This window comes from Xyrauchen texanus, chromosome 29 (assembly GCF_025860055.1).
Source record: "Xyrauchen texanus isolate HMW12.3.18 chromosome 29, RBS_HiC_50CHRs, whole genome shotgun sequence".
Classification (NCBI taxonomy): Eukaryota; Metazoa; Chordata; class Actinopteri; order Cypriniformes; family Catostomidae; genus Xyrauchen; species Xyrauchen texanus.
Genome location: NC_068304.1, coordinates 15,741,967 through 15,761,014, shown reverse-complemented (window position 1 = coordinate 15,761,014; position 19,048 = coordinate 15,741,967). Strand labels below are relative to the sequence as shown.

At 36.7% G+C, this 19,048-nt stretch overlaps 1 protein-coding gene across 1 annotated transcript in view; it reads right to left on the bottom strand.

Moving 5' to 3' along the window:
* The window catches only part of LOC127623370 (cadherin-13-like), a 532,010-nt gene that overhangs the window by 337,578 nt on the left and 175,384 nt on the right, over positions 1 to 19,048 (bottom strand). Inside the window, exon 3 of the mRNA XM_052097812.1 lies at positions 1,009 to 1,220. Within this exon, the coding sequence (XP_051953772.1) occupies positions 1,009 to 1,220 (212 nt within the window). The remainder of the gene's footprint in view (positions 1 to 1,008; positions 1,221 to 19,048) is intronic.

The following is a 19,048-nucleotide window of genomic DNA, read 5'->3' as shown; positions in this document are numbered from 1 at the left end:
GGAGTGGCAGGCAAAATCCACACACCAATTCTCATTGGATTTTTCTCAAGATCGGAGATGTCTGGGCTCCACAGGAGCGACTCCTAGTGTCAAATCATCGACACAACGTCTCGTTCCCTCCATCAGGGAACGGAGGTTACGTTAGTAACCGAGACGTTTTGCACTTTCATTTGTTTTATCAGAATGCTATTCTGATTCTAGTGAAACTTTGTAATATGGCACGTACCACTGTCTCATTAAGATTATTTGCTTATGTTTTCCTCTTTTGTAAGTCGCTTGGGATAAAAGTGTCTGCAAAATGAATAAATGTAAATGTGCTTGTTCTCACATGCATGTTAGTACATGTCAAGTCAAAAAAATTTAATTTCTAATCTAAACTGGAATCTGTCAACATGAAGGCAGTAAATGCAATTTGACCGACTGACACTACAAAACAACAAAACATTTTGAAACACTTGACTGAAATGTTTCTCATGATGTTAACATTTTATCTGAAGGCTTAATTGTTTGAAATTAGTTTTGTAGACAAAAATATAATTGTGCCACCATATTAATTTATTTAATTATAAATTCATTGTTTTTGAAATTGATAACTTGGACCAAATAATAAAGAAAAGCAGCCAATAAGTGCCCAACAAAATGGGAACTCCTTCAATACTGTTTAAAAAGCATCCCAGGGTGATACCTAAAAAATTTGGTTGAGAAAATGTCAAGAGTACATGTTTGCAAATTCTAGGCAACGGGTGACAACAGCTCCATAGCTTTGATGGCTTTACTATTATTCTAAAATATGAAAAAATTATATATAATACAGAATGAGTAAGTGTTTCAAAACTTCTGACCGATAGTGTATGTCCAATTGTGAAACCAGAATCTTGGGTGAGCTGGCATATGATGTATTCAGTAATGAACACCATTTAAGATCACTGTAAGAGATGATAAGATTGGAGACTTCATGCCATTTAACAAAATCACACACAAAACCTCAATAAACAAAGAACCACTTACCCTGAATGTCTGAGGGGATCTGGGCGGTGCTCCCATAATGATCACCTGTGCCATGTCATCAATATGCTTGTTGACACCATGAATAAACATGACATCTCCAATGTCAATCACATCTTGTCTAGGAACCAGATTCAGGTTTTTGTCTATAACGAAGTCCGGGTTTGACACTTCAAACTCCACATTCTCGTTTCCTGCGCAGTCATCTAACGCCACTGCAAAGACATGCACAGAAAAAGAGGAAATCCAAACGTTAGCTTAGTTTTTGTTAACTTTTGAACTTAAAGTAGCATATATAAATATGGGTTAAGCATTGTGATGTTGACTGAATTTATTCACAAGACATCTACAATAGTGTCACTTTCTTAGGTGAATTAATCTGCTGATGGTGCTGTTTATTTGCACACACTGTGATTTTTCAGCACCCAGTTCAGTAAAGATATTATATTGATTGTGATCATTATAAAATAAATAAAATACAAAGTTCTCCATCATTTGATCATCATTTTCAGTCACTGCTTGATCACCAGAAAACTTAAACAAATATCACTTTTAAATAAAATTCTGTTAACAACATGCTGGCACAACATTAATTGCACCAGGCAAAAAGTGCTATATTTTGCTAAAACAGTGCATTCTATTACATTTACATTTATGCATTTGGCAGACGCTTTTATCCAAAGCGACTTACAGTGCAATTAATACAGGGACAATCCCCCCGGAACAACCTGGAGTTAAGTGCCTTGCTCAAGGACACAATGATGGTGGCCGTGGGGTTAGAACCTCAACTTCTGTGCTTTAGCCACTACGCCACCACCACTCCATTACAAGTCTATGTGCACAGAAGGGAAGCGTGTTTGCTCTGAAAATAATGACAAATTATGGAATTTGGGTCTCAAACATTGTTTGTTAATAAGATGCAGGGTTTTGTGCTGAAATACTATCCGGAGTGGTGCAAGAGCTTAGTAGTGCATTTGCCTGGCCTTCAGTATAAAAAAATTGGAACAAAAAAGCTCTTTGGAGGTGATATATCTTCCACGGTAGATGGAAAATGTACTTGCTGTCTAAGAAAACGTGCTGTGTCCCTGGAAAGGTGACCCGGTCTGACAAACCTAGATATTGCTCATACATTCATAAATGAAAAGCAGAGTAAAAAATAAAATATGACTCATTCATCAATGGATATTATCATGAAATAGAGAAGCTGAACCCTCTATAATATCGACCTCCCTTCCGTCTTCACACATCAGGTCTGACGGAGGAAGATACCACCACACCGACCCAGCTTATCCCCTCAGATCATGTCCGTCTCTGTCTTATCTCAATGCCCCATACCCCTCTTTTGCTCTTTTCGTCCTCTGTGATATATCCTCCTCACCTTTCACTTCCCCATTTCTCTTTCTCCCATCCATAACTCTTTTTTCCTCCCTGTTTCCCTTTACCACCCTCTTTGACGCTCTAAGTTATATTCTAGTAACACAATGTGACATGGGAGAGTAGATTCTGGTGCATACAAACAGGATTGTGCACAAAAATACACTCAAAGATATGTTTTTCTATCATGATGGAGACTTTTCTATTTCGTACACCTACCTCTAAATCTAAACCTCAAATAAACCTTGTCTAGATTTTCATTGAAATGCTATTTAGTGTGTTTATTAATCCACATTAAATTTTAGGAAACAGCCAGTGATTTAAGATTTTACTATCCTTATGGGGACATTATTTTATTTAGAAACCACTTTTCCAAATGAGGGTATTCCCTAATGTTCCCAAATGGAATTTTAGCAAATTTAGCTAAAATCTGGGGACAATATCAACTACAGCCATGCACACAAACACACACACACACACACACACACACACACACACACACACACACACACACACACACACACACACACACAAACACATGCAGGCAAGCATGCATGCACAAGCACAAATATATTTTCAAAGATTCAGTTTTTAGTTTGACATTTTTTTAAGAGTTAAGTGAAAACTGTAACTGACAACAACTGACTAAATACACAATGTAAATGTATTCAATACAGACTTCATTGAAATAAGTGAGCAGGAACAGTGCCAATAACAATCTGTTGTGTTCATTCATGAATCATAAAAAATTACATAAAGAAAAAAATACTAAATACTAAAGTGCTAATGGAAGCTTCAAAAACAGGTGTTTTGCATGAAACATCAGAAATGAATGACTCAAACCAATTACTTTAATGGCTTAGTACCCTAGATATTACATACAGTAGCATGAGGTACAGTAATTATGACAGCCATAAATTTGTGAGCCGTGAAGGTTGTTTTGAATAAAAAAAGAAGAAGATATTTTACTCATACAAATGCATACAATATACACTGCTTGAGCAAGTAGGTGTAGGTTTCTCTCACTCAAACATTCATCACCATTCAGTACAGTGCATCCTCAAGCAAGGACTCTGGTGATGCTAACAGCATTAGCACTGTATGACCACAGAGCATCCCACATGTCTGTTCAGGTAAATAAATGAGTAGAATCAGTAATGTGACACCCTATTGATAACCTCCATGATCACAGGTGATGAAACTGCAGGTAATCGAATCAACACTCTATTTACTGCCTGCGAAAGCACCCATCGTCATTGTCATTGTTCAGCTGTGCAGAGAATAATATCTTTATGCCTTTCTAGCAAATTCACTTTTTGAGAGTTTAGCTAAGGAAACATTTAAGAAAGTTGACATGTGTTGAGCAGTGTGACAAATTGATTTTTAAAAGTAAAAATATTCCATGTAGTCTCTCCATTTATTTAATCATAAAAGCTGTTTGTGTATTTACAAAAGAATTAGCAAAATGTTATTTAAAATGGTTTTAGATGGTGTTTAGCATTTCATGCCACAGCATTTTTCTAATTTATTTATAATTAATATGCATGCAGTTTTATGAGCATTTTAATTGAGAGTCTACATGGAGCATTTGATCTAAAAAAATAAAAAAATCATAAGAATTTGTCACACCACACCATTTAAAAAGGGGTAAAGGCAAAAAGAAAATGATTAAATTCTTAAGAGAAATGGTGAAATGCTATGGAAATGGAAATGGCAATTAAAACATTAATCTACATTCATAGGCTATATATGTTAACCTAAATTCTTGATAAAATAAATAAAATTCATGGACATGTCATGTGTCAAACTACACTTTTTTGACCTGAAAGTGCTTTGATCACCCAGAGGTAAGAATAAGGACATGGCTTCAAGTTTCATGAGGCCACCCTCTCAGACAGCAGAAGACAGCAACACAGACACACACACACACACATACACACTGATATTTCAATACACTATGTCTCATAATTCTGCAGGTTTATGTGGGGGAGGCTCTTTCCAGGAACAAGGCATTGTAGCAGGAAATGATCCGTTATGTTCTGTGAACTAAAGACTCACAAAGACTCGCTATCAAGTCAGTCCACTGACAGCCATCAATGGAACGATCCTGGGCAGCTATTTGTAAACAATCGGCATGACAGTGCAGCTTCTACCTACTTGAATGGTGAAATATCGAAATCTCCAAAATGGTTCTTCAAGATTGCGATCAAAGAACATATTTCAAATCAGCAGTAAAATTTGACAACACTGATATCATAAACTGTGAATCTTTAATTCCCAGCTTGTAGGCTATAGCTAATGTAACCCCCTAGAGCCGTATGGATGACTTTTTTGATGGATGGATGCGCTTTTTTGGGCTTCAAAATCTAAGGTACCATTCATTCTGATTATAAAGCTTGGAAGAGCCAGGATATTTTTTAGAATTACTCTGATTGTGTTTGGCTGAAAGAGGAAAGTCATATGCACCTAGGATGGCTTGAGGGTGAGTAAATTATGGGATAATTTTTTGGGTGAACTAACCCTTTAAATTGAAAGGTGATGTCTGTATATTAAAGGTGATTGGCTCTTTTATCTGAAATGCAGCACTTTCTTTCTACATCCATTGAACGTTCCAATTTCTCTCAATAATTTTAATAGATGTTGCCCATATCTGCTTTATAGTATCTGATACTCATTAAGATATCTATGATCAGAAAGGTGCATATAGGTAATGTGATTGTCCCAATGCATTGAACTGATGGAGTGATGCATCAAGCTACAGCTTTACCCATGACGTTGCATTACACTCAATGGAAATGTTGTAACGTGACCCTCAAAGTTAAAAAAATTTGAACCCCCAATTTAAACCACTCCCCTTTCAAAAAGTAGCCAATTATTTCAAGACAAATTGTTTCACCTAATCATTATGTGGATGGTGTTGGTCCAGAGTTGGTAGAGAGTTGAGAGAGAGACGGATTTCAGACCACTGCCCCCAGTGGCTGAAGTGGGAAGTGTAGTTATACGTGTGGGCATGTGAGCTCAAGTTTCCAGGTGAAATGTCAACAGTGGGGGTTGCCAAAAGTAAGTTCTAATGCAATTTGTTTTTAGTTGTCAACAGGAATACATGTTTTATCAACCATTCGGAACATTCGGTAACAACTTGATGAGTATCTGTGTGATCAAATTGGTCGTATCTATTTACATAAAGTGCAAAATCAGAGTATTCCACACATTAGAAATAGAGCAGAGTTTCCTGTACCACTTTTTAGTGACATGATAAATGAAACTGAATATGAAAAACTAATTCTGAATCTACAGCAATGCTTTCTATTGCATTCTCCTGGCTGGCTGCATGCAAAAACAAACTCTGATGAGTCAGTTGTTTTAAAGAATCACTGACAAAGACTCACAAACTCATAAGTTATCAGTTTGAATTAGTTTAAGTAAATTTGTACGAATATTTATTAACATCCGACTCACGTGCCATCTGGGTGTTTCTACTTAAAATGTGTAGCTAAAAATACAGGTACAAATTATTATTTTTTAATATATATAAATGTTTAAATAAGATCATTATTAAAAAATTTAACAAAAATGGCAACATTGCTAATCTTTTTTATGGCAACATATGGGGGCGTGATAGAATACTCTTGGAAGCACTGTCAAAGATGTCAAAGCATTGTAATGAAGGCCTGACTCGAGTCATGTAAAAGGGCCTTAAGGCATACTGAGAACCATGTGGTCTGGTCATACAAACACACATACACAGCACTCTTCTCTTTTACAGGTACAACAGCCTGCATGTGACTCAAAGACATAGAAGCACCAGGGGAAGAGAAAGATCATTCAGTTTCCTTCTCTATCTGTTTCTCATGATCATCAACAGTAGTAGCAGTAGCACTCGTCGCCTTCTCACTTCAGCTGCTGAGAGCACACTGCAAACTGAGTCAATCACACACACTCACATACACTGTGAATGTGATGTGGGCTGAGGTTAAGGCACTGGGAGAGTTAGACTGAGGGTCTTAATGAGCTCCTGTGTTCATGTCTCTCTCCGGGCCCCAGGGACAGCGGCAGCGCAGGACAGTGTCTGGCACTGTTGTGTGCTGAGATCTGCTCTTGCACCTCGGCTATAATGAGTTAAGCCTGTCTGTCAAACTACCTACCAATCACTATTGCTCTTAATATCAACAACAGCGCTTCAGAGCTCAGAGGAACACGTGCACATAATTGCCCTAAATACAAAGGCTTCATTTATTTATTTTGATTTTAATGTGGAATGAGACTAGTTGTTTTTTTATATGTCCATTTTATATGTTCAACTATTCCTCCTCTTGTTATCTCAATCTCTCTCCTCTTCATCTCAGTTGTCTACATTTTCTTCTATCCTATGTCTCTGAACATCTCTCATTGCCCTTTATCATTTTGTGGTGTGTGATTGCTGCTGTAACAGTAGCCATCTATCTTCGGTTAGACAGTTAAAAGAGGGCTCTGGGAAAACAGACTGATACTCACTGGCACCAGGTTAAAATGTGTGTGTATACAGTATGTGCTTTTATTGAAACAGAGAAAAATAGAACAGATATGACATGAGTGATCGCCCCTTCCATCCTCGGCTGTTTTGCTTTCACCTCGCCTCTGTTTGTTAGGTGCAGCGAGGATAATTGGTTAGTGCAGTGTGTCTACCAAAATCAATACAAATCAAATCCATTGATGTTCTCTCTCAGAGCGCTTAACCTCTTCCAGTCCACCGTTAGTCCTTTTATCTTCCTCAGCACAAAAGCTTGCATGGCCATTTTTAACACAAATACATGCACTAACACATACTCACATGACTCATTGTTGAACATCCCTACTTGCCAGCATAATAGAGGATGTTAAAAAAACAACCATTTGTGTTTAACAAATAGCAAAGTCACCGGTTTACGCTTTGCAGTAACAGAATCAAGCGAAGAAACAGTACATTTCAGATTTTCCGTTTCCATTACACCATTTTAGACTGCTTTCAATGAAGATGGGGATGTTCTTTATAGTGTGCCAGTAGGAAGGCAAACAGTGTCAGGCATTTCAAAGGCAGTGCTGTGAGTGTTTGATGGTATTGTGTGTTGTCACTGTGGAGTGCTTCAGAGAGTGTATGGCTATGGGCCGCTTTGATGTTGGCTGTCAACAACAGACCCCTCTCGTCTTAACAGAAGTGTTTTTGAGCTGAAACATCATCATGCTATGAGGATAAGCTTGTGGGAACCGTACAATGAACCTCATAAGGATTCAAACAATCAAGCAAATACACAAGCAAACATTTTATCAGTGACATGCAAATTACATAATAAAACCTAGATCTTGCTTGATATGAATGTTGATCCATGATCAGCAACGATGTTGATTCAGGAACACATCCTACTAGGCAAAATCTCCATCACTGCTACATTACATGAACTTTACAAGATATGTGACATCTTCAGACTCTCTTTGCAAAGACAAATTATTTTTACTTTCACAAACTATAACAGTGAAGTATTTCAGATCAATATCAAGTTCATGTTCAGTTGAGCATTAGATTTATCCCTCTTCTCATGTGATTGTAAGATATTGCTACACCATGTTTTTCTGCCTGCTGAATAAATGTCAAGAAAATCTGAGATGGAGATCAGGGGTTTTTCATCACATATGCACGTAGCTGTGTGTTGATCCCTGAGTTGAACATTGGATTACATTACCACTAATTGATCAGCATAACGTCACTTAAATGTTTACATTTTCTGCATTTCTTTTGCTGTTTAATCACCATTAACAAGCTTTTTTTGAAAGCAAGATGTGTACCTACAGTTGAGTAAACATAGTATCACAACAGATTCTGCTTACCAGGGGGCGACTCCTGATATTTTAGCAGCACATTCTCCAGATCAGAAGAAAGAGCCAGTTTGATTCTGCATCTGATCTCAAATCTCTAGCAAATCACGCTTCTTCTCCAGCCATGGGCTACTCCAGTCATCCATTGAAGATATGAAGCCTTTGTATAATCCCAGCCTTTCATGTCTAAATCATGCCTCAGATCAAGACCATTAGATCTAACATTCGCTTCAGATTTCACAAACACAGCTTCCTTCTCAATGGGTGAGTTAAAAGTGAATTTCACATGCAACATTCAGAGTTATTACATGTTAATACTGCAAGTGAAGATTTTAAAGCTCCTAAAGTATGTGTCTTGAGAAGCAATGAGAAACGTTTGCTCAAATATAATTGTTAAGTCTGCAAAGCCTGGAAAAAAGTGGGAATTTGCCTCGTACAGACACCATACACTGAACATGCACAACTGTAGCCATGTGATCACATGTGATCACAGCTAGTCGACACAGACACAACACATCGACTAGTGGCAGAACTAATCCCCTGGGATAACCCCTGGTATAAAGACATCATTCCTTGGGTAAAGGCTGTTCTGACAATATCTGCAGAGATTACCACCCATGGTCGACACACCCATGGACCTATGGACTGATCAGCTGTCTACAAAATGTCAAATGTAATTGAAGCTTGTGCTTCAAAACACATTCTCGGCTCACCTCCACCTACTCATCTCCTTGGTTGCTGTTGGTCTCATGGGCTCTCTTAATGAGAGTGGTCTAATCTTGCAGCACTGACCGTCCTCATCATCCTGGCCTCTTTTTTATTTTGCAACACCTCACAAGTGCCCAGTCAGTTAGATCACAGTGACTGGGAAAGACAATTAAACACTACTCTTCAATTTGGAGCAGAAAGACAAACCCATTTGAATTCTTTTAGATTTACACTCATGCTTTTCACAATAACCCATTGACATTCACAGATGTTCAGAGGAGGGGTAGTTCAGTGAAACTGATCTCTCTAGGCTGGTGGGTAATCACTGAGCAAGAACAATCCAGATACTGCTTGACGGCTAAGCAACTTTGGCCTAAACCAAGCAACTTGTTCCCTGCTGTTTCTCTTCTGTGTTTAAGGGTTTTCAGCAAGCTCAGCTGGGTGACCCTTTGATGGTCATCTGCCATTAATAGGTAAAACTAATTAGTTTTTTTCCATGTACATCAACATTAATGGTAGTGAAAATATCTGTAATAATGTATCGTGGAACAAATAGAACTGTCCAATTACCAAAAAATCCCAAATCTTTAATGTGGTTGAATGTGGTGATCCAATAAATTACAGCACGTAGCATTACTAAGACATTCCAGACATTAAAAATCCCTAAAAGTAAGTATTAGACACTTAAGTCACACTTAAAAATACCTGACAAAATATCAAAGTATCATGTAGCAATACACTTCAAAGACACTTAGCGCATGCACACTTTTCAAGCAACATTATAAGCTTGTTAGCTTTTTAATCGGAAAACAACAGAAATACTGTTCAACATTAAGATCATTCTGACACTTTCTGGTTGTGAGACCATGACCATGGTTATTGTGATGAACTACACAAGTTACTGTAGGGGCTGTTCACAGAGGACATGTTCTTGCATTCATCTGCACTCATTTTTCATTGTTTTTTTCTGTGTAAACATTGACCATTGTTAAGTGTCTCACTGTTTTAATTGTCTTGTATTATGAGAAATGCATTTTCAAGGTGCTGTGTCAAGTTTTAAAAATGGTCTCTTACTCTGCTAGGACACCTCCACACACTCCAGTTGAATAGAGCCCAAACAAATGCCACCTAATGAAATTTGCACATCTTTAAGTATGGCGTAGATGTCCAAATACTTGTTGGGGTCACCGTACATTACATCTTACCTCATTCTATACTTCTAAATGACATGTGCGTGTTCAAGAAATACTCATAGTATACACAGCAGCCAAACATTCACACAAGTCAAAGTACATCCTAGTAGATAATGTCAATCCTGCCAGAATCTTTCTGAACAACTGAGCCAGTAGTTTTAAAACCAATTTACCAGGAGTTTAGCTCTTCCTGCTATTAAACCTAAGTGTTTGAATGATCTAGGTAAATGCATGTGGAGTGCTCCACAGATACAAATGCCCAACTAAAAGCTCTTACTCTGTTGTATATATTGGGTTTTCTGTAGCAGGCATCACTGTATTACCTGAGTTAGGCTTAGTAAGATCTGAAAAAGGTTGCTTTATATGCATTTGGACATGCTAGCCATTTGAAGAAGATGCAAAAATAAAGGCCTGTGTATAACTAAAAGCATGTGATGGGAGTACATGGAGGCCAAGAGCCTTTGAAGTGTGCAGAGTAAAGAGACAGGCCTATAGTCATCTTGTCATTTCATATGGAACATTTCATACAGAACACTTCATGCGGCACTGAATTACCCCCTGGTGAGTCCTTGGATTGCTAAATACACAGCCACTAATGTGCACTGCAGCTCATAACCTAGAATATATTAATTTCCATGCAAACCAACACACACACCCAAACACATAGTTGCTAATGCACTCAATAGCCTTATAACCACATACTGTCCATATTACCCATATTCCTGATTACACGTGGCATTAAGATATGTCTTAACCCTCTGGGGTCTGAGGGTATTTTGGTCCCTGGAGAAGTTTTGACATGCCTTGACATTTGTGCTTTTTTCGGTTGCTTAAAAACATATTAATGGCTAATGTATTATAACACTGTATTCAGCACAAACTGGGCTACAATAATATGTGAGCAACATGTATGTACAGGTTTGTATTTTTGGAGAAAATAACGTTTATGTATGGTTTTTGAAAAAACTAAAATTTTAAGTCACTGAAATAAGGCCATATAACACATAATAAACATTTGTCCACAAGACTATCGAGAACAGGATCTTGTAGCCTAGATTTTTTGCTACAAAATGATGTGAAAACCATCCTGATCACTCATTCATACAAAACAATATAGTGATTTAACTTTTGTAAGACAATTTTAGTGTTGAAAGGTAATATGCGAGGAGGCGTGAATGATCACAAATATTCATTGTAATTCATTGTAATTCACACATGAGAGACAACGACCCTCCCTTGGGGGTATCAATGAGGGATAGAGAATGAACGTGAGGAGACTTAATGAGCAAAATCACGTTTTAAGTTAAAATAATTAATCTGACTATATATTTTCTTTACATAAAGGCTTTACTTAATTTTAGACATACACTACTGTTAAAAGAAGTCTTTCTGCTCACCAAGACTGGATTTATTTGATCCAAAATACAGAAACAACATTGATATTCTGAACTCTTTTTACATATTATATATTGTAAAATGTAATTTGTGATCAAAGCTGAATTTTCAGCACCATTACTGCAGTCTTCAGTGTCCCGTGATCCTTCAGAAATCATTATAATATGATGATATTTTAATATGGGCATATTTAAAGTGCATTTTACTAATTTAACCTGAACACATATTTGCAAGCACAAGCTTTGTTGATGATAATGAGGCAGCATAAATGCTATTTAAAATATAATCTAAACATTCATATAATTTTATATCATATTACATATCATATTTATATTATACAGCATACAATTTAAATACCTGCTTCATCGGAGTCCTGCTCTTCTTCTGTGGAAAATGTTAATTCTTCCATAATATCCTGGAGCTTTCTGGTCTGTGTATCGTTGCAAACACACAGAAAAGTTGAGTTGTGTTGTGTTAACATTAAACCTCACAGTCGGGGGCAGGTAAATTTGATTTGATCGTCTCAGCACATTAGCGTATGAATGGTGCGCTCTGCTGGTGGGTGGGATCACATTACAGATAATTAGATAACCTAGTAAAAACTGTACATTGCTTTGTTTCAAACAGATTTTGAAACTTTTTATTATCTTTATTTTACAAAAGCACAAGTTTTTGTTGTTATTTTGAGTGTACACAAATGAAAGTAGACACTTTATAGTCTCTAATGATGTCTTACACTTATCTGTATACCCAAAAATGATGGAGTATTTTAAGTTATTTCTGCTGTAATGACGAAAATATCCAGCAGGACGTGCCGACGCGTCCATCGACCCCAGAGGGTTAATGATCTGATCACAAGTGGTCTGTTGAGACACTTTGCTGATTACACCTATACTAGCAAGCGACTCAAATTAATCTCCTATGACCACTTGTGATAGGATTTCAAAAGGAGTTCTCTGATTTTGAGACTATATGCATCACTCACTAGTCAAACTTAAATAAATACACTATGAACAATAATAAAGTCTCTTTTGTTTCTGTTGTCTCAGAGCAAATAATTATGATATTTCAATCTCCACTTGAAGGCTGGATTAGCATTTACACTAAAAATGCAATGTGGTCACAAGCACTTTAAAATACCTCTGAACATTGCTTGACTGATCAAATCACAAAACTAAATATCAAAAATCACAAAGTTCAAATCTATGTACTAAATGTGGTGAATGACTGATAAAACAATATTTTTGTTACAGAAATCACTCTGCACCACATTATTCTAAAATGTGTAGTACAATTATTATTATTTAAACCAAATTTTCAGCCAACTCATCTGAAAAATGAGTTGATGGCTCAATAGCCTGATGGTGACTATTCAAATATAATTCCAATATATCTAATGTGAACCTTAATTTCTTCTGTTCAGTCAGATAAAGTAAACATTTAATCACAAGTTGGTGCATTACATACTTCTGCCTAAGTGCATGCAAGCATGGTTTTTATTAAAGTTTCTTCAGAAATTATAGATGTAGAATTACAGAGTACTGTTTTCATTATGTTAAAAGCAGGAATACGTGAGAGACTAACCTTAGCACCCACACACACGACCTCCAACAAATACACACGATCCTCCCCCAGCATGCATGCAGCTTATGTGAATGGACAGTGATAGACAAGCTGGCCAATTCATCTATATTCATCTAAACAACAAACATATGCATCTCATATCATATTCATAACATAGTGGTTTTGAAAAAGCTGCTCACAAACATGAAACTATCAGGTAAATCTGAGTTGGCGGTGAGTTTATTTGTTTTGTTTTACCAATAAGAGGCTCTTCTTTTATTCTAATACAAAAAGAATAAATGCTTGGATCTAAGAGAAATCTGTATATTTTCATACAGATAGAGCAGAAAAAAACAAAAGAAACAGTTTCATTAAGCCACTTCATCTTTCTTTCTCTCTTTAAAAATGTTTTTATCTAACAGCACATTATTTGCAACCAAGTTTACTTCTGTAATGTGACATTATTTCAGAGTGAAACAGGATATTAAACCAGACAAAAACAACAAAGGATGGGTCTTCATTTTATCAATCGGGAACTGTGGAGGGAAAGTGGTGAGATGGCCCTGTCTGTCTCTCTTCCGCAGAGTGGCAGCAGGTGTGGGGGCGTTCCTTGGTTGCTTGGCTGATGGGCACGAGAATAAAGATCAGTTCCTGCTAGAGCTGTTTCTATCCCCTTGCTTCCAGTACTTTTTGTGGGCTTGTTTGACTATTACTTTTCCTCTTTGAAAATATTTTTTTTTTTCCTTTATATAAATTAACTTTTTATGCTAATTTGAGTGTGACCTTTTCTTCATGTTGCCGCCAAGAACCAGGTGTGTGTTATATATGGAGGCTCGACCATGATCTTGAGTTTGAAGTGCTGGGAGTGAGGGGAAGCATTGATCATCTCTGCATTTCGGGGGATGAATTCAACGTCCAGTGGTAAGTTTGGGTGGTGCTGAGTGCGAATGGGGAAGAAATCTAAATGATTGGATCTACAGTATGTGATACCCTGCCAAAGCTTAGGTAAGTTAGGTAAAGTTTATCGTTCTTTATTTTTTTGCCTTTTTTATTTTAGTTTGTTGTTTTTGGTGTGTCGGACGTGGGGTGACTGGTCCCACTTAAGCCATAATATGGGCACACTAACGACTTGGGAAACGATTAGTAATATTTATTTTTTTAATTAGTTAGATGTGGGAAAGCTCCTTTCATAAGTTCTTTCTCCCTTCGTATAATGCAACAAAAATAGCCGCACCGTAATTGATTGATTAATGGACATTTGTAGTTGAATGTAGTTACCGAGGCCATTTGTTTTTATTGTTTTGGCTCACGTTGGTGTTGGTTTGATAAGTTCTGGAAAATTTACTCTGTCAGAAGAATAAATATATGGCTTAACAAAAGTCCAATTACGTAAAGTTGTTGAACAGTATAACTTTAAAATTGAGATCACAAAAGGTCTGAAGCTGGCACAGCTTAGGTAAAGGATTAAAGAGCGCTTCGCTGAATTGGAAGTGAATTTACGCCTTGTGGGCTCACTGTTAAGTCTCGAAAAACTAATGTCATCGTAACTTTTGAACAACAAACAGAACTGCTTGAAATGCAAATTCAGCAAACATGTTGGAGGTTAAAGAGTGAGAGAATGAATAACAACGTGAACGAGAGAACGAATTGGAGGCAGACTTGCCCAAGAAAAGAGTTTGCCCAAGAAAAAGAGCATATAAAACTGTTGTTTGAAGGTAGAGTTCAGAGTGGGGCATTTTTAGATCCAGTTGGTATGGGTACAAGGCCAATGTCTGACCTATGTGGCATGATAAATATGTTGCCACAATTCAATGAAAGGGATCAAGATGTGTTTTTTTTTATTATTTGAAAACTTTGCATATAATGGGCATTGGGGTGACTCTGAGTGCACTTTGTTACTACCGAGTGCAGGGGCAGACTGGCCATTGGGAGAACCAAGAATTTTCCTGGTGGGCCGGCCACGAAACGGGGGTGAATGGTGCCGAACGGGCCACGATTGGCTGAAGAGACGTTTATTTCTTTATGCCAATTTGAGTGTGGCCTTTTCTTCATGTTGCCCGCCAAGAGCCAGGCATGTGTAACAGTAGGTATTCCATTCCAGAATAAAACCAGACCTGAATGCTAGTTGTGGAGGACAACTCTACTGCTGAAGCACTGCCCTCACCAACTTGAGGCTTTTTGACCAGGACATGGAGGCTGAAGGGCAAGTACATCTCGACATATCCCAATGGAAAGACTTCTTTTTTAAATCTATTGATATTTGCTAATATCTGTAACATTTATTACATTCCCATTGACATTTATGTTAAATCACTGTATTAAAGGTGCTGTAAGTTGAACATGGCCTCTCTGTCCAAAGCTGCTGAAGAGTCCTTTTTTAATTTAATTTGGAAAAAAAGTGATAGTTCTCCCCAAAATAAAAATTCAGCCATTGTTTACTCACCCCTGTGTTGTTATAACCCCATTTGGCTTTCTTTCTTTTTCTTTACACAAAGGGATATATTGTGAAAAATTGTTTTTGCTCAGCTATGCCTCACAATAGCAGTTTATGGTGACCAAGCTTCTAAAGGACACAAAAGTATAATTGAGAAGTTTAATAAATTATTCCATGAGACTCATGATTGTTAAGAAAGCATATGATGAGCTTTGGTGAGAAACGAACCACAATCTAATGTATTATTTAATTAAACTGTTGACCAACCATTACTCTCCTCTGCGAGTTCATGATGAGACTGCACGAGAGAAACAATACACAAAGCCCCCTCATGACATGGGGCGTTCAAGAGAAAACAAGTTTTATCTAAAAACAGGTCCACCACATCGATAGAAACAACAGAAAAAACACAGCTACTCACAAACTAAAGAACCAAACTTCCTACATATGTCTGATGAGTTTGTAATTGGAGAATAGATGTGTTTCTATGCCCAGCCACATTTGTATGCAACAGAGTTCTCAATCAAACTTAAAGAGATAGACAAAGGAGGTTGAAGCCAGCTACAGTCACACTGTGTCCAAACCTGACAGCAAACGACACATGATAAAAGGTATATTTTCTATACTAATCAGAGTTCTGGTAGCCGGATAAAAAAGACTTGATTTTGGACGAGAATGTTAAACCTACCGAATGTTTTCGTTGAGGTATCGATCTCTCAAAACAATTAGGCTGGGCATAGAAATGCATCTATTCTACAAATTACAAACTCATCAGACATATTTAGTAAGTTTGGTTCTTTGGTTTGTGTGTAGCTGTGTTGTGTTCTGTTGTTTCTATCGCTGTGGTGGAGAGTGGACCTGTCTTTAGATAAACAAAATTAGCTTTCGTTTCAACGCCCCATGTTGTGATCAGAAGGCCTTTTTCTCACCAAAGCTCATCATATGCTTTTCTAAAAATCATTTTCACAATTTCTTTGTGTTAAGAAAAAGAAAGAAAGTCATAACAACACAGGAGTGAGTAAACAATGACTGAATTTTTTGGGGGGCTGAACTAACTCTTTAAAAGTCATGACACAGGACAATTATATGGAAATAGCTCCTGCAAGAGAGTAAAAGGCAACAGGGTGCAAACAAGGTCAAATATTTGTGACCTGTTCCCACATTTTGAGTTACTTTCAACAAGAAACTCATTTTGAGATTTAATTCTAAGCTTTGTAATTATATTATTATTAATTATGATTAGTTTCTACTCATTGTCAAAATATATTAGTTCGAATTAAGGCTGATATATTAACTTAAATTCTTTCCTTTATACTTTAGTGCATAAAATCTAAATGTGCCAAAATGTGCCAGATTTTTGAGTATCTGGAGGTGTTACAGGCTCAGTATAGCTCCAACTGTAAACAAAAATAACCAGCAAACTAAAATTCCTTTAGAAGTTTCCTTTTATTCCATTCAGAAAATAGCCCTTTTGGTATCTTTTCAATAAACAGAATGGCATTTATGATTTTCTTTCAGGTGGCATTATAAGCACAGCACTGAAACAATATAACCTTAACTAATTCATTTCAGGTGACGGGAGACTAATTGCCTAATTATTAACACAATTGCTCATTAAATGTGTGCTTTACAGATAAATAGCTTGTAGTGAAATCTATCGTCACAAATACCGGAATTTAAAATGTCACAAAATACTTCTGTTCTATTCCAGAATGAGTGTGTGACTACAAATCAGTATAATTTTCTCTCTCTGTAATGTACGACATGAATATACATCAAACTCATGCAGTCAATCATAACACAATGAATTTTACCATGAATTTACCGATCTACTCGATCAATGGAAAATGGGTTTCATTTTGTTATTGTTACATGTACCACTGCAGAAAGTGATGCTATAACCCTAAATCAAATATTAAAAACCATCACAGGAACCAGAACTGAGCTGCAACACAAGAGGCCTGTATTCTGGATGGGGTTTCAAGCACACAAACCAATTTCAGCTCAATACCCTAAGGGTGCTCAAGGGTAAGCAGTTCAAACCCTTTTTTTCTAGGTGAATCCAAGAAATCACATCAGTGGATTAACCATTATAATAACTTGTGTTTGAGGCACACTGGGTTCTTATGTTACAGGTCAAAAATGCACACTCGCAGTAACCTCAGAGTTCTGTTACATTCTGCATTAGCAGCAGTGTGGCAAGACTCACCATGTCTTGTCTTGTTTTGCAGTATACTTCTGCAGATGGAAAAAGAGTGAGTATGTATGTGTATGTTTGTGTACTACTGTATATGGTAATGATGGTGGAATAATGAGAGCATGTTCTTATCTTTTTTTCTGTTCTGCAGTTGCTTGTTATCTCTCTGTGTCAGCAGGCCAGAGCAACAGGTTTCAACCACCACACACCCACGCATGCACAAACAGACAAGAGTGCACACACAAAATAAGAATGATCCAAAAGTGAAGACAATTTTACTATGAAAATCTACTACTACTTGTATTTTATGTTTTTATATTTGGGGTCATATTGACCTAAATAATGAACACGTACAAGTCATTTTTAAATTAATATTTTAAATTCATCTGACCTAATCCAAATCCAGCAGGCAGATATTATTTAATCTTTTTTCCTGGCTGCATAGTATCTACATTATGTACACCAGTCAAAGAAACTTGGCATTTGAAAATGTGTTGCATTTATTCATGTTTTATAGCTGGGGTCTCTAAACAAAATGTTATTTTTTTCATAGAGAGTGACTGAAGTGTGTTAACAAGGTAGGATTGAAGGATTAGAAAAAGTCATGCAGTATTAAGTAGATATGTCAATGTTATACACACACACAAACACAAACACACACACACACACACACACACACACACACACACACACACACACACACACACACAAACACACACACACAAACACACATATTGATGAAACTATCCTTATGAGGACTCTCAATAGACATAATGATTGTTCTACTGTATGAACTAGATTTTATCCCCTAACCCTAACTCTCACAAAAAAACTTTCTGCATTTTTACAAACAAAAAAAAACAAAAAACTATTTTGTATGTTTTTTATGTGCTTATAAATTAATGTGGAAACTAGAAATGTCCTCATAAACCACATTTATATCATAATTATCTTTATGTTTGTAACCTAACATAAAGTGTCCATGTAAAACACATAACCCCCCACACACACACACACACACATAGATGTTATTTTCTATGACTGCTTTTGTTTTTCTGTTATTTTTATTTATTTATTTGTTTATTTCAATTGTTTTTTATATATCTGGCTTTAAATGTCATTATCCTCCTGAGACCCAGCAAATAAATTTGGCATAGAATGTTTGTTATTTAAGTTTCTTACCCATATTTGCCAAAGTAGTACAACACCAATTTGGTACTCTATGTGAAATTTTGTAAATTCTATCTACCCTGTGCTTTATTGAAAGCACTACAACAACACATTATTTTATGTGTTAACTTGTGTTTTTAATTGTTGTTGGGTTTGTTTGTTTGCTATTTAGTTTTTTGC